At 43.5% G+C, this 14138-nt stretch overlaps 1 protein-coding gene across 1 annotated transcript in view; it reads right to left on the bottom strand.

Moving 5' to 3' along the window:
* Positions 1 to 4555: 4555 nt before the first annotated feature.
* olf413 (DBH like monooxygenase olf413) overlaps positions 4556 to 14138 on the bottom strand; it is a 110196-nt gene continuing 100613 nt past the window's right edge. The window contains exons 10-11 of the mRNA XM_036815202.3: positions 9766 to 9934; positions 4556 to 6734 (exon numbers count right to left, since the gene is read on the bottom strand). Coding sequence (XP_036671097.1) covers positions 6423 to 6734; positions 9766 to 9934 — 481 coding nt within the window. The 3' untranslated portion in view covers positions 4556 to 6422. The remainder of the gene's footprint in view (positions 6735 to 9765; positions 9935 to 14138) is intronic.

The following is a 14138-nucleotide window of genomic DNA, read 5'->3' as shown; positions in this document are numbered from 1 at the left end:
ATATTGTTCCATTTTAAGGTACTACCGTATATAAACGAAATAATAATTAACCCGATGGTTCCTGTGGCATCCATCTGATAATGTCGTCGATTTTTTTTTAAATTTTATTCGACAGTCTGAAATATTATAAGAATGATATTTCCTAGACAAAAAGTTTATATTTCAAAAACACCAAAGTTATAACTTTTTTAACATTAAATAAATTTTTTCTTTATCCTTTCTATGGGAGCTATGAGCGGCTAGTTCCAAATATATATATACTTTATGAGGTCGGTAACGTCTCCTTTACAGCGTTTCCAACTTCTGAATAAAATCATTATACCCTCTGCAAGGGTATAAGAATACCTCTTAACGAGGTTAAAACAATGTGTCGATCGTAGCTTCAGCATACAAAAGTTTTGATATACAGTTTTGTGACGAAAAATGATTTTAAATTCGACATAATAAGTACACTTGCTAAAAGGTATTAATTTGTCCCACTACAATAGAAAATGACCGTACGGATGAAGCTTTAATATTTTTAACCCTTTATGCGTTAAGCTCTACGTTTCTTGAAAAATTGCGTTAATGAGAAAACTTGTATTTATTTATTTGTGTGGTGAAGGTGCGATCGTCTCTAGTGTTTTACCTCGATAATAGGTGCTTTTGCTTAATACAATATACTACATATTAAACAATTTAGTAGTTTACATTTCAACCCCTTTTTAAATTTTTAGCGGACTTTAATAAGGTTTTCTTTATGACGACTAGTGCGCTCTCCTTTTGGCTTGCCTACTGTTTGCACAGAGCCCCGCCCAGCGGTTTGTAAGGTACTCGCCTTCCATTTGGCACAACTGCAAACCCGCCCTCAAGCCCGCGATGTTTGCCCCCCCATGGCAATGTGTTTGCGCTTTAATTGAATATAAATGTAAATTAATGATGCAAAAATAATTTTTGCTTCAAGGCTTACCTCGCTTTTACCCGCTTTTCCGTATTGCTTGTTTATATTAAAGTATGCGCGTACGTGTGTGCGAAGTCGCCAAACTCGCTGTTGTTGTTGTTGCAGTTTGTAAACATTTTCATTTGGCAGCGTTTTCAGCTTTTACAGGCAGTTATGTAATTAATTTGCATTTAACTAAATTTACATAAATAAATACGTAGGAATTTAAGTGGGTATAATCTACCTATACGCTAATGTATTAGTGCGAACACTTTTACTCCAGTAGGCGCCACAAAAATCGAATTTAAATTCAGAGTGAAAGCAAAAATAGCTTTTGTTTAAACGGGAGCTTAAGAGAAAATAACAGTGGATTTTCCCAGGATCGACATACCCACGACAATAAAAACACGTTTAAATTTCTATATATATATATATATATTTAATATATATTTTATTTTATTGTTTGTTTTTATTTTTTCGGTTTTCATCATTTGTTGTTATAGTAAAAGTTGCTTAGCTTGCGGTTTTAGTATATTACAAAATTATTTTAGTGAATAACCTAAAAACATTCATAGAGAGTAGTGGTTGTAGTAGTCGGAACTTAGCTCACAATCAAACAATGTAGTTCACAATAGATAAATGATGTTCGTCCGCCTGTCTGTCCTCCTCACTCGGCTTCCTGTTATTCATTATCAATTAGTTCGGTATCAAAAATGTCTGGAGTGTAACTGTGTCGGAGTGTGGCTGTACGTGAGTGTTGATTTGGCTGGGAGAGTAGAGGCAACCGCTTGCATTTTATCCTTAAACAGATTGAGGTTAGGTTGAGCTCAGTTTGAGGTTGGGTCGAACTGAAGATGTGCTTGGGCCAGGTGACGGCGACTGAAGAGCGCTTAAGGAAAGCCCGTTCGGGGATTTACTGGCATTTAGGAGGTATTAACTGTGGTTTCTGCTGCCTCTCACTCAAGTACAGTTGCCTCCGTTCTCGCAGAGCTCGGTTCTGTTGTCTATAGCTTATGATCAAGTGGTGTTATCCTTTTATCGGGCTTTACTTTAAGTTTATTCTGGGGATTGACCTTAACGTTTTTTCTGGGGACTGCTTTGGGGTTCTGTGTGGTTGGCTTTAGCTATATTTATCCGTACGTTACAATATTTATATGTTTGTATGCATATGTATATGTATCTATGTGGGCCTGTTTGTATGTATGTATTCCGTTTCATGCAGGACTTATACACAAATACTGATGATGTTTCTAAGATGCCGGCTATGTTAGTTCTCTTTGATTGATGTATGGTATGTATGCTTCTTCCTCCAATTCGATTTGCTCCTGTTTCCTCGTATTCAATATGCAACTTTGCTACTATGGCTAACGACAATGCAACTACAATTTTTGGGGGTTTTCTAACGACACATTTAAATATTTTGCAAACTGCTCTACTTTAAAATAGTTTTTGTTTTATGTTTTAATCATATGCAATTCGATTTCAGCCTTCCCTAACCTTCTTTAACTTTCCTACTTCTCGCCCCTGTTCCTGTTCCCATTTCCGTTCCCGTTTCCGATTCCGACCTCTCTTCGATCGATCATTTCCGTTTCCGCCAATAGGCTGCCAAAAAGTATGCTACACGTTTCCTCACGATCGTCACTACGTCTTACTGTTATCTTTTGCCTAGAGTTAGAGTATTTTTTAGCCTACCTCTCGTCTTCCTATTGATAGCTATGCGTTTGCTCATTATTGCTTTTACTTTTACGTTATTTCTCATATACTCGTATATATCTATTAATATTAGTTATCCTGGGGGTCTCCCGCTGCACATCTCGTCGTGCTCAGGGTTTCTTTCGCTTTGAAAAAATCAAGGTACACACTAAAAATAGTTAGGTTTTGTTTTATCGCTTTAGGTAGGTTGTGTTTTGTTTTGGTATCTCGTCTCTCTCTCTGCGTCCACGTTCATTCACTTTTTCGCCTTCCTCGTTCGCAAAATAAAAACTTTCAATAGAGGGCCTAAGAACTTATGCACCTATCTTGATACTACCAACATGCTACATTGTTCTCTGAGTGTGCGGGTGTGTTGTGTCTATGTTGTGTGTTTGCTACTTTAGCACTTTGACAGCCTCCAATCTGGATCCCAGCGGAGGTTCTTCGCCTGGTTCTCGAGAGGCCTTTGAGTGGATGGACAAAAGGTGTCTTTGAGGCATCTGCAGAATGGGGAAACAAGTTAAACGAGCTAATTGGGTCACTTTTAAAAACTTATTAGTTTCCTGAATGGAGTCCTGCGCTCAGCTTTTTCTGCGCCAACAAAGGACCAGAGTCAGAGTGGGCCAAAGCAGAGCGAAAAAATGCTAAATGCTTTAGACGGATAGAAGGCAGAGCCAAGTGGACTTGGCCGACAAAGCATTGAGCCAGCAGTGCCTGAGAATGGCCAAAGCCAGGGGAACAGACGTACTTTAGGGCTCTGCTCTGCATTCCAAATTTTCTGCTCTGGACCGCTATCGTGCCAGGAAAAGTTTGGCCAAGAAGCCCGATTCATTGGCTTAATCTGTGCAGACTGTCGGTCAGGTTGTTGCAGCTCTTTATCAGCTTATATCCCCAAGACACCATTGTCCATACCTCCGGGTTCCATCTCTGGCTATATGTTTCCAGCATGTTTGTGTGTTCTGTTTTAGCTTTAGTTAGATTATTTTAGTTTAGCTTTCGTTTAGTTCCCCTTTATTACGCTTTGTATATGTAGTTTTTGAAACTATTTTCCGACTTTTTTATCGTTTCTATCGCAAGTACATTTTCCAAAACCGTTTTTGTTGTTTGCATTTAATTAAATTATATGAATACATTTCCTCTGTTTTTGTGTGTGAGCTGTGTGAGCTGTGTGTTCTGTGTCTGCTCGCCAGTTGGCGAAACTAATTTCCAATTGGCGAGCCAAAGAAGGAATGTTTTCGTTTTAGTTTCCTTCCGCTGGCCTTTGTAATTGTGCGCCTTGTTTTTGCCCATTTCCCCGCTCCGGCTTTTCCGGGCAAGAAGTTTAATTAATGTGCCAAACAAAGGTAAAAGAGGCAAGAAGAGTGGCCAGGTTGCTATGACAAAGGACAAAGCGGGCGAATCGAAAGCCAAAACTATGAGAACGATGTCGGTTGTCGGTTGTCGGTTGCTCATCGCTCCTAATTAGACCTAGTTGGACTGCCAGCACGGCTGGAGGCGCTGGCACTCAGCTGGAAGGGATGGGACTCGGGGAAGGAGGGTCCATTAAAAAGTTGCCGGCAAGTGGGAAAACCTCAAAAACAGGATGGCCCATATATAAAGGCCGCGCCTCTGGCTGCACCAAAGTTTCACTTTTTTCGCTAACAGGGCTAAAGTTTTGTCAGTGTGAGTGCGTGAGTGTGTTGGTGTTGGTGTGAGGCAAACTTTTAATAGTTTAGCGCAAAAAAGTATTTCCGCTTGTTGTTTAAATGTTATTTTGATTGTTTCAACTTTGCATTTGCTTTCTGCTTACGCCAACTCGGCTCTAATCTTAGTTACAGCGGTTATCCTAAAATATATGTGATTTGTATATATAGCGTGCGATTTCGCTCGATCGCTTCAAGGGGCTTATCATCATCGCTCTCTTTCTTTTGGTATAAAAATGGGTTTCTTGTTATCGCTTCATGCTTCGCTTTATTTGTTTTTTATTTGTTTCTTTTCTGTTTTGTATAAAATACTCACATTCACATTTACAACTACGAACCACGTAACTACTTATAGATGTATGGTATTGTATATATAGACTTTATAGATATAGTTATCGTATGTGTATATATAAATTTACTTTATATGTATGTCGTATGTATATGGTATATTTTTACTACTTCGAGCAGATCTTGGCGGCGCCGTCGTACGTTTCTAAGTGTCCTCTAACCGTCTATCCGTATGCAGTAATATAGAACCTAGTGAGACATCCAATCCTACGCCTAGAGCTGCTAGAGCTGATCGAGAGCCGTACCTAATCACACACCCTGTATAATGCTTCAACTCCGCCTTTCCTTCCGTGGCTCGCAATTCCGCAGTAGTTTCCCGTTCTCCGTCCGTTAGAGTATATTTACAACTTAGGTCTAGAAAAGTTATAGCCTATCGTGCTAAACGTAGAGATATTAGTAGAACGACAGCGAGTAAGAAAGAGAGGAGGCAACACTTTGAGTGTTCAGAATATCTATGCTTCTTTTCTTAATTTCGTTTTGTAGTTCAGAGAGCAGGTAGATTTGCATTAGGTAACTTAGGATAAACTTAGGATAAAGCGCGAGTGTAGTGTCGTCAGAATAGGTTAACCGAAACAAAACCTGAAGATACATTTGTGCAAACTGCATAGGAGTGAACTGATAGCAATAGGTCGATAGCGTTCACAGAAATGTTGTGGAAACGCATCGATTCATCTTTATCCTGATGCAACATGCCTTTAAATCAGACTAAAATATTTGTAAATTGTGTGATGACAATTCATCTCTCAGTTATCGCTCTTGCCATCAAGTAATTTCCGTTCCTAGTCTTTTGCAAAACAGAGTAAATTCATCCAAGTCTTTTCTAAAATTACGTTAAACTAAATCCCTTCTCATTCGAATCTGTCTCTCTCAGTTTGCTTCTTAAATGGACGTATAAAGTTTATGCATGCTTGTGTCGTGTTTGTTCGTTTGTTTGTGTGATGTACTTGTGATCTTCCGCTCGAACTTAGTTCCTCCTAGTAGCTCGGACTAAACTTAACTGGGGGAGGGATAAAGGGCCTGATGCGCGTTCCTCCACTTGCCACTTGATGCCTTTCCCTTCTACGATTGTTTCTTGCAATGCCCAACAAAACCCATCAGACGCTCAAGCTTTACATAAGTCAGACCCTATATGTATACATAGATATCTAAATATAGGTGTATGGTTTATATCCGTTATGGTAGAAGGAATGACTGCTCTATATATATGTAGTCATGGTGTATATCTATAATATCTGTATCTTTTACAATTTCGCATTTTGTATATTTAATAACGACAACAACAACTAATTATTGCTTTTCGGTTTTTCTCGACATTGTTTGCCTGTTTTTTCGACATTTGTTTTTATTTTTTCCAGCTTAGACTACTTAAAAAAATCATTAATAATTTACTAAAACTCTAGAACAAAATCAACAAAACTGTGGAGGGAGGAGCTTAAATAAATGGGCGCTTGGGACCAGCAGGTGTACGGGGGAGGGGACGGGAAAAGCTGTTATACGCTAGCTTATTATGAATATTTCATGTTTTCCTCTTTTCCGCATTTTCATTCTGCTTCTATTTGTATCTGTAGTAGGATTAGGAGATGTCATTTGTAGTTAGAGAGCTGTAGTTGAGTTGCGTTCGCCGTTCCAGTACTCTATTTTGTTTTCACTGATTCCCCATCTGTTCCTCAGCTGTGTGGTTAGTTTAGTGTGTTGAGACGGTGGTGCCTGTGCTTCCCGCTGCCGCTGCTGCCGCTGGTGCCGCTGCTGCTTCGCCTGCCGCCGGGTCCCCTTCAATTCCCTCACGTCCTGAGCATCAGCAGGAGCCACCAGGAGGAGGCCCCCAGCCAGAGCAGGCAGCTGATGAACTGGCGCCCGCTGCCGCGGCTCAGGCCGTGCACGTCGGTCGCCGAGCTCCGACTACTCCGCGCCGCGCCCTCGATGATGTTGTTGTTGTCCAGCTCGTGGAGCACCGGCAGCTCGCTGAGGTCGGAGGCGGGCGGCGGAGCGGTGCGCTCGGTGGGCGGGGCCAGGGGGCGCTTCGGCTTGCACCGGCGGTGCTTCTTGTAGGTCTTGGTCACATTAATGCTGTACCCCTCGAGGAACTCGGAGCCCTGTGGGACGATAAGAGCGGGGAAATAGCAAACATTAGCGGCTGCGACTCTGGATCTGTACACAATAAATTACGACATTAATTAAATTTTTCTCCTTTGCCAACGCTTTTGGGTTGTTTTCCTTTCGGGATGGAGCCAGCGAGAGCAAGGAAATTGAAAAGCTTATTTATGCCGTGGACAGTGCAACAAAAACGGCGGAGGACGTGGGCCAAGAAAAACGGTCTGTAGGATACTCTTTACAGAACAAAGTGTTTTGGGTAAAATCCAATTTATATGAACCTTTTTTTACTGTTTGTATCTCAAATTATATAAATCTAATTCAGAATTAAGAATTCAAAAAACATGTATACTTTTTAAGAAATCTATAGGCTGAGCTCTACAAACAGTAGGCAAACAGTAGGTCCCCTTCGTTTTATATTAAATGTGTAATCTAGATAGGAAGTACGATAATAAAAATATTTTAAATTAAATTATATCAAAAAGTATCATCAGCTCACGGAAATAGTGCCACCAAAACATTTTCAAAACAGAGATACAAAGAGAGATACGAAAAGAGATAGGGCAAACAGCACCCAAGCTTGAGCAAAATCCCGGTACAATCGCAAAACAATGAGGCTTCAGAGCAGGGTTCCCACCCACTCTTCCCACGCCCACACGGTGTTTACTCCTGGAGTCCCCAGTGAATTCGTTGGCAAAATTTTGTGTTTTAATTACGCTGAATAAATTTGTGTTTATAAATAGGGGAGCTGGTGGCGGGGAGATCCTGGGACTTGGCTGCGGTCAAATATTTTATGCCCAGTCGAAAATCTAAATCTAGCGAATGTCTGCATTTGCGTGGGGCGGGTGGGTGGTCGGCGGTCGGTGGGCGTGGCTGACTTCATAACGAGTGTTTACTAATAATATTATGCAAATCGCGCGACGGCCACGGCGACGACGACGGCAGAGCTCGTTGTTGGTTGTTGAATTTTTGAAAAGGCATTTTGTGAATCGTTTTGGGGCCGTTCGCAGAAGGACCGAAAAAGCGAGGGGAATTCCATGGGAGCCACCGAATGCTTGACAGACGTATCCAGGTGTGGGCCTGCGAGGAGTTCGCCTTGTTGCCACTGACAGACATTTTAATTGAAAAGGAATGTGTGTTTGTTTGCGCCGCCGCTGTTTCCATGGCCATTCAGGTTGAACAGTATAAAATGTGCAATTTTGTTTTATGCATAAATTGGAGGCTTTAATACCTCGCTCTGGCCTAAATTTACTGGCTGCCCCAAAGCTAGGCCATAGATATTCCCGTGCCCGTGTGCAGAGATTGACATGCTAATTAGGTTGGCCGGCTTTGTCCTTTTTTGGTGCTCCGCTTTGCCGGCTTTGAAAGCCAAGGCAGTCCCAAAAAAGTGCGCTACCATATTTTGTATTATGCTAATTAGGTTGACCCAAAATAAGGGCCCATAAAGGAGTTGGTGCTATAGTCTTGATAGTACTGCACGGCCCTTTGTGCCGGTCATAACTTTGTATCAATCAATCAGTTTTCAGGGCATTTCCCAGTTGGTTAGGCGCCCGGAATTTGTCGGGCTAAGTCCCAGCCCCATTGCTCAGTGAGCCCCATCAGCTCGAGATCTTTTTGTGACCAGGAACTAGGCCTTCCGACTCACCGAACCCCGGGATCTGAGGGCTTTGTGAAAACTAATCACAGCCTTCTTCTGCTCCTTTGTCACCTTTTTGCCGCTGTATATTTTCCGCTACATTTAACTGCCGTTCACCTTTTGACCAATCACACACCCACGCAGAACTATGGAACTTTTTGCCCGCCTCTGTGCTAATTTGGGCGCTTCGGGGGTTTTTACAAATTCGATGGGCCTGTCCGTCAAGTGGGTGGCCACAGGATGGGGATGCGGATGGGGTGCTGCCTCCGGGTGAGTTCTTCAATGAATTATTGACTAAAGGACAGCTGCAAAAAAATGGCAGACTTAACCGAACCGAGCTGAAATGGGCAACAACATTTAACGCAATAGCACGGAAAATCGATGGCAATCCAAGCGTTGATAATTTTGCTCGAGAGCCGCAATCGAAGTCGAGCCACAGGCGAAAACTCAGAGTGAACGCCGGGCCAAGTCAGTGGCATAAAAATGGCAACAATTTCCAACTTAAGCAATTTCCCGCAATTTCCACAGTGCCAAGTATTAAAGGCGGCCCGGAAAGCGGGAAAAGAGAATGCCGGAGAACCCTGCTCATATGGGAGCATTCAGTCAGCTGGTCTAAACCATTTTGGACGTGAATTAGAGCCAGCTGGCTGGGAAGCGTTGGTCCTCCAGTTCGCCTCACTGTGTGACCCATTAGAATGATCGTTGTCGAAGTCGTACGTGTGTTGGCCTGATATATGCGACTCGGTCGGCCAAAGGGAGGCCCTCCATCCACCATCCACCATCTACCGTCCACCATCCACTTTCCACTCTGCACTCCATACTCTGCACTCCAGACTGCCGTAAAGTGGCGCCTAACAAACTCGAACGAACGCTGCCCATGGCCGCAATGCAATTGATTGCACTTTATAACGTGCGGTTTCCGGTAGACATTACCCGCATTTTGCCCCAACCGATGGATGCGGGGGCTGTGGGGATGTGGGCAGGCCCTAATGTCTTTTCTGCTTTAACTCTCCTGCTGCACCACCCGCTCAATGAATAAATGAGCACTTGTCTGGGTCCTGCTGCTGTATGTGGGTGTGGGTGGGGCCATCAAATGGCAGCAAGAAAAATTATCCCAGATATTGTCTAGCAATTTAGCTGATTAAGCTGATGGATGTAAAGCAGCAGGAGGAGCAGGACGAAATGCTCGCTGCGATTAGGGCGAACGAGCGAAGTAAGAAGGACGAGATTGAGATGCCCAGATAGATAAAAAGGGTTAATGCGATTTCAACTGTGACAGAGCGGACGGACAGGGAGATTGCTGGGAAAGTGGAGCACTCCGTCTTCGGGACATACCCATACATGGCTGCTGTGCGGCTATCATCGGGCATAAATCGAAAAGTCTGGCTTTAACTTACCGGCACCACATGGTTCTTGGCCCCCCAGCAAATGGGCTTGAAGCTGCCCTTGCGTGTGGCCTCCTGGAATTCGCCAAATTGATTCTCCCAGTCGTAGGATATCAGACGTGCCTCCAGTGTCATTCCGGCCAATTCGGGTGGCGATGATATAAGCACTGGGTTCGAGTCGCTGCAAGATAAGACATAAGAGATGCGAGGGCGTTAGAGGGATGCTGAGAGATGCTAAATAACATTATTAACTTTATTATTATTGTCAACTTTGATTAGGACTTAAAATTTATTACACTCGCAAGCCGAAGTGCGATGGGCCCCGCCGAAACAGTCTGCCACCCCGAAAAGGCGCTTTGCCAGCAGATTTTCAACTTTTACCCCCAGAATCGAGGAGGCGGGATGGTCCTGATCCCCGGCTGGCGGCTGGTGGCTTCCCTTCCCCGGTAAGTCCTGGCAGATTTACGCTCGGATTTTCCTCGGGAAAGGCGCGCGCTCAACAAAAACTTGAGCTAATTAATCTTTTAGATTTTCATTTGTGACGCGTCAAATACGTTGTTACAATTTCGGTCTGCCAAAGCGAAATAAAAACCGCACACGAACCGGGCAGAGACCTCGAGGGGAAGAAAAACCTAACAAATGGGCCAAAAGTGTAAAACCTCAGCGCCAGGCAATCAGTGGCGTAGTCCGGGGGGTTGGTTTCGGAACACCCCGGCTGAAAGAGTCGAGGGAGATGACTAATGGATTGGCTCATGGAAGTCATTTCTGTGGCTCTGTTTGTTTGCTGATTATTCAATTGTGTCAATCCCGCTGCTCGGGGCCTTTCTCCTATAACAAATATGTATAATTTGGCTTTTTAATTTGATTTCTGTTTTTACTTAGGACTACCAATTTATCACGAGCAGAGTATTTCAAAGGCTTGAGGGCAAGGGGCTTTTTTAGAATCGGACTGAAAGGACGATTTATTGTCATTAGTTGTTGTCAGATTGCCGCGATTTTACAAAAGAAAGGGAGCTTTGGAAAGCTCAGAAAGCGAATAGAACACATTGATAAATGGAGACGAAGAAGCGTTTATGTAGAGATAGTAGTAAGACCGAGGTAAAATAGAGTAAAATTAAATTAACGTAAAAAGAATTGCTCTCTCATCCTCTATATTTTTTTTGAATATTTAAAAATTCTACCAGATTGGCTGCCGTTTGAGTAAACAAAAAATCGACCCTTTATTGACTAGCACATCTTTCTAGCGGGCTCAAAACTATGCACCCAAAACTCCTGCGGATCTATTATTTAATCCCTGTGCAAGATAATCCAGGCCACAGCTGCACCCCTTTTGCTCTCTACACCACTGGCCGGGATGTTGTGCAATATAAATTCCTTCTATATATTCATCTCATTCATTCCCTCCATTCATTCATTTCGCTTCGTTTGGCTTGGTTGGCTCAGCGCTGTCTGCCCCTCGACATGTCCGCCCGCCCTTACAATTAGGCTAATTAATTTTGTTCTTTGCCGGGCATTACGAAAAATGTTGCTTTAATTTCATAGAGCCCACACACATAGCCATGGCCGTGGGTGGAGAGGGGGTGAGGGGGCGACCAACGCACATTTTCTTTGTGCTCTCCTGTGAGTTGTTTTTGGCGGCTGGCAGAATCCTTTGGAAGCCGCAAACAAATCTCTTTTAATTAATTTATGATTCCACTCAATCCGCATCGAGGGTTGTGTCTGCGATAGTCCTCTGCGAGTGGAGAAAGGTGCCGTAGTGGCGGGGTGCCAGGGGCGGGGGTGGCAGGGGTGACTCCTGCGGCGAGCCAGGGGGAGGGGGTGGAAGTGCCGCTGCAGCAGCCGCAACAATTTGCGGTTGGAAACACGAAAAATATTAATGTCTGCGGATTGATTGCAAAACCCCCCCCTCGCCCACTTCCTCTAATGGCGCTGGCCACTTGTGCGAGTCCTCCCGCATGTCCATGTCCGTGCGGTCCGTGTCCGGGTCCATGTCCTGCGTCCCGCAATAATAATAATATAAAATAATATATGGCCCGCCCTTCTCCGTCCATCTGTTTTGCGGCAGTGCAGTGCACTTGCAAAAAAATTATGGGTAGTTTCGGCATTAGATTCAAGATAACCTAGATATGTTTTGTGTTATGAGCCCCTTATTATAAGTACTTTTCACATTTTCTTTAAAAGAAAGTACTATGTTTTTTAGGAAACGTTTACTGTCACTATCCAACAATAGATTTTTGTATTACCATAAGATATTTCATAATAATATGAGAAAACTCCCTATAAATATAAAGCTTTCCACTTAAAACTAAGAATCAACGCACTGGGAAATCTACCTTAAAGACACTGTTAAAGTTGGTTATCATTCAAATTGTATACATTTTGATTTACCAACTTAGTAAATTATAAGAAGTCGTTAAAATTAAACCATAGATTGAGGGTAGAATTAACTTTGCGGTTCCTTTGTAACCAATAAGGTATCCCTAAAATTCGGTTGTTATAAAATATTTTACTTAAAATCGACGCCTATAGCTTATGAACTTTCCTTAAGCACCTCTGGTTCTGCATCACATCGGGATAGACCCTTTTCTCCCTGTGTGTCTGTAGTGCATCTCCCTTTTACATTTGGTGTTTTGCGGTTCATTGGATGGGTGTCGATGGGAGTGGGGGCGGGGTGCAAGGTTCGCTTGCTAATATATCCGGCCTGCATGACCGTAACCGAAGCCGCCGTGACCTCCCACACACATATAATAAATATAAATGCAGTGGAAACTCACACAGATGTGGGTAATGTAAAAACGGGATAACATCCTCGAGAGGATGTGCCCCGCCCACCGGCCACCGCCCACCACTCACCACTCGAACGCCCCGCTGTGCGGCATCAATCGCCGGCGTTTTAGCCTTATCGCCATTGACTTCATTGGCACTCAGTATAATTAAAATGATGGCCCAGCAGCAACAGGAATCCGGCCAACTAGCCGGCAGCAACATTCTGCAGGACAAAGGATCCCGGGCTGCGAGTGGGATTGGTGCGGGGGTCACTGGTTTGGCACTGTTGATTATAAAATCCAATGGCACGGCACATCACAATGCAGCCCCGAAATGCATTTCGAGCGGAACCGGCTTCAGGCCATGGCCATGGATTCCAGCAGCAACTCCAGCTCCTGCTGCACTTCTGCACTTCTTGCGCCATCCATTTCCACTCCGGGCTCGGACTTGGGTTCGGGTTTGGGCTGGGGTTTGGGTTGGGGTTTCAACTGCAATGCGCTTTGCAATGGGTTTATTTATGTAGCGTTATGACGACGGCGCAATTCCACAGAGGAGGCGGAGGGCGTGGCACAGTAGCTCTGGCGGAGGCCAAGTGTGTGTTCGTGTGCATTTATGACCTCCTGCTCGCATGGGGCAGAATTCAATTTTGAAGCCGAATGCAATTGCAATTGGCATAACGACCAAATGACCGTTCTTGATGACAAATGAAAACTAAACTGGGCAGGGTGGGGGGAGAAAATGGATATGCGATCAATCTGGCTATTAAAATCTCTAAAAAGAAAAAGGAAGCACATATCGTGTCCACTTTAAATCAAAGCTAAACGATAATAAAGCTTCGGCCAAATAACCGTTCTAGAAAAAATCACAGAAACAACTGTTTTTGATGGCCTCAAGTATTAAAAAAAATTGCGATTAAGTCGACAAAGATTTTCCAAAGAATTTTCAAAGGTGGGTAGAAAATATTTAAAGAAGAAATACAAATTATTTCCAGGGTATGCTGGCATAATTACCCAGTTGAGACTTTAAGACTTAACGAGTCACCTGTTTTCTAAAGAATTCTTCCAAACTAGACATTGAAATTTTAAATTGTTTGACACAGTACTTCAAAATAATGAGCGCTTTCTATGAATTTGAGTCTCAAAGGCAGCAAAGCACCTTTAAGCACAACCCAGTTTCCTTGGCCCTGGTATTAATTAACTCGGCAACTTTTTACGCGTCTTGAAAGTATAAACTTAACAAGCGAAGCAAAAACATCTCGCAGGATAATTGCGATGGGCCACGCAAGGAGTATCGATAACAAAGCGGAGGAAGCCGAAAGCCCGAAAAATTCCGTGTGTGCAGCCGGTCATCCGATATGCAAAGATGAGGCTCGGCGAGGAGGAAAAGTCATAAAGTAATAAAGGATATCATGAGCCTTAATGAGGCTCCCTTTGGGGAAGCGGAAACTGGGCACAAAGAGGATATCTATATCACTCAGCCCCAAACAATTAACGAAAGCTGCGACCCGACGGCAAGCACTATAAAATGAAGCCAATTTGCGTGGCTCAACAAACAGAAAACGCCAATAAACAAAGGCGGGCGAAAACAACGGAGGACTCGCAGGACGGGCGTGGAAATGC

Source organism: Drosophila suzukii, chromosome 3 (genome assembly GCF_043229965.1).
Source record: "Drosophila suzukii chromosome 3, CBGP_Dsuzu_IsoJpt1.0, whole genome shotgun sequence".
NCBI classification, from domain to species: Eukaryota; Metazoa; Arthropoda; class Insecta; order Diptera; family Drosophilidae; genus Drosophila; species Drosophila suzukii.
This window is presented reverse-complemented; position numbering and strand designations above follow the sequence as displayed.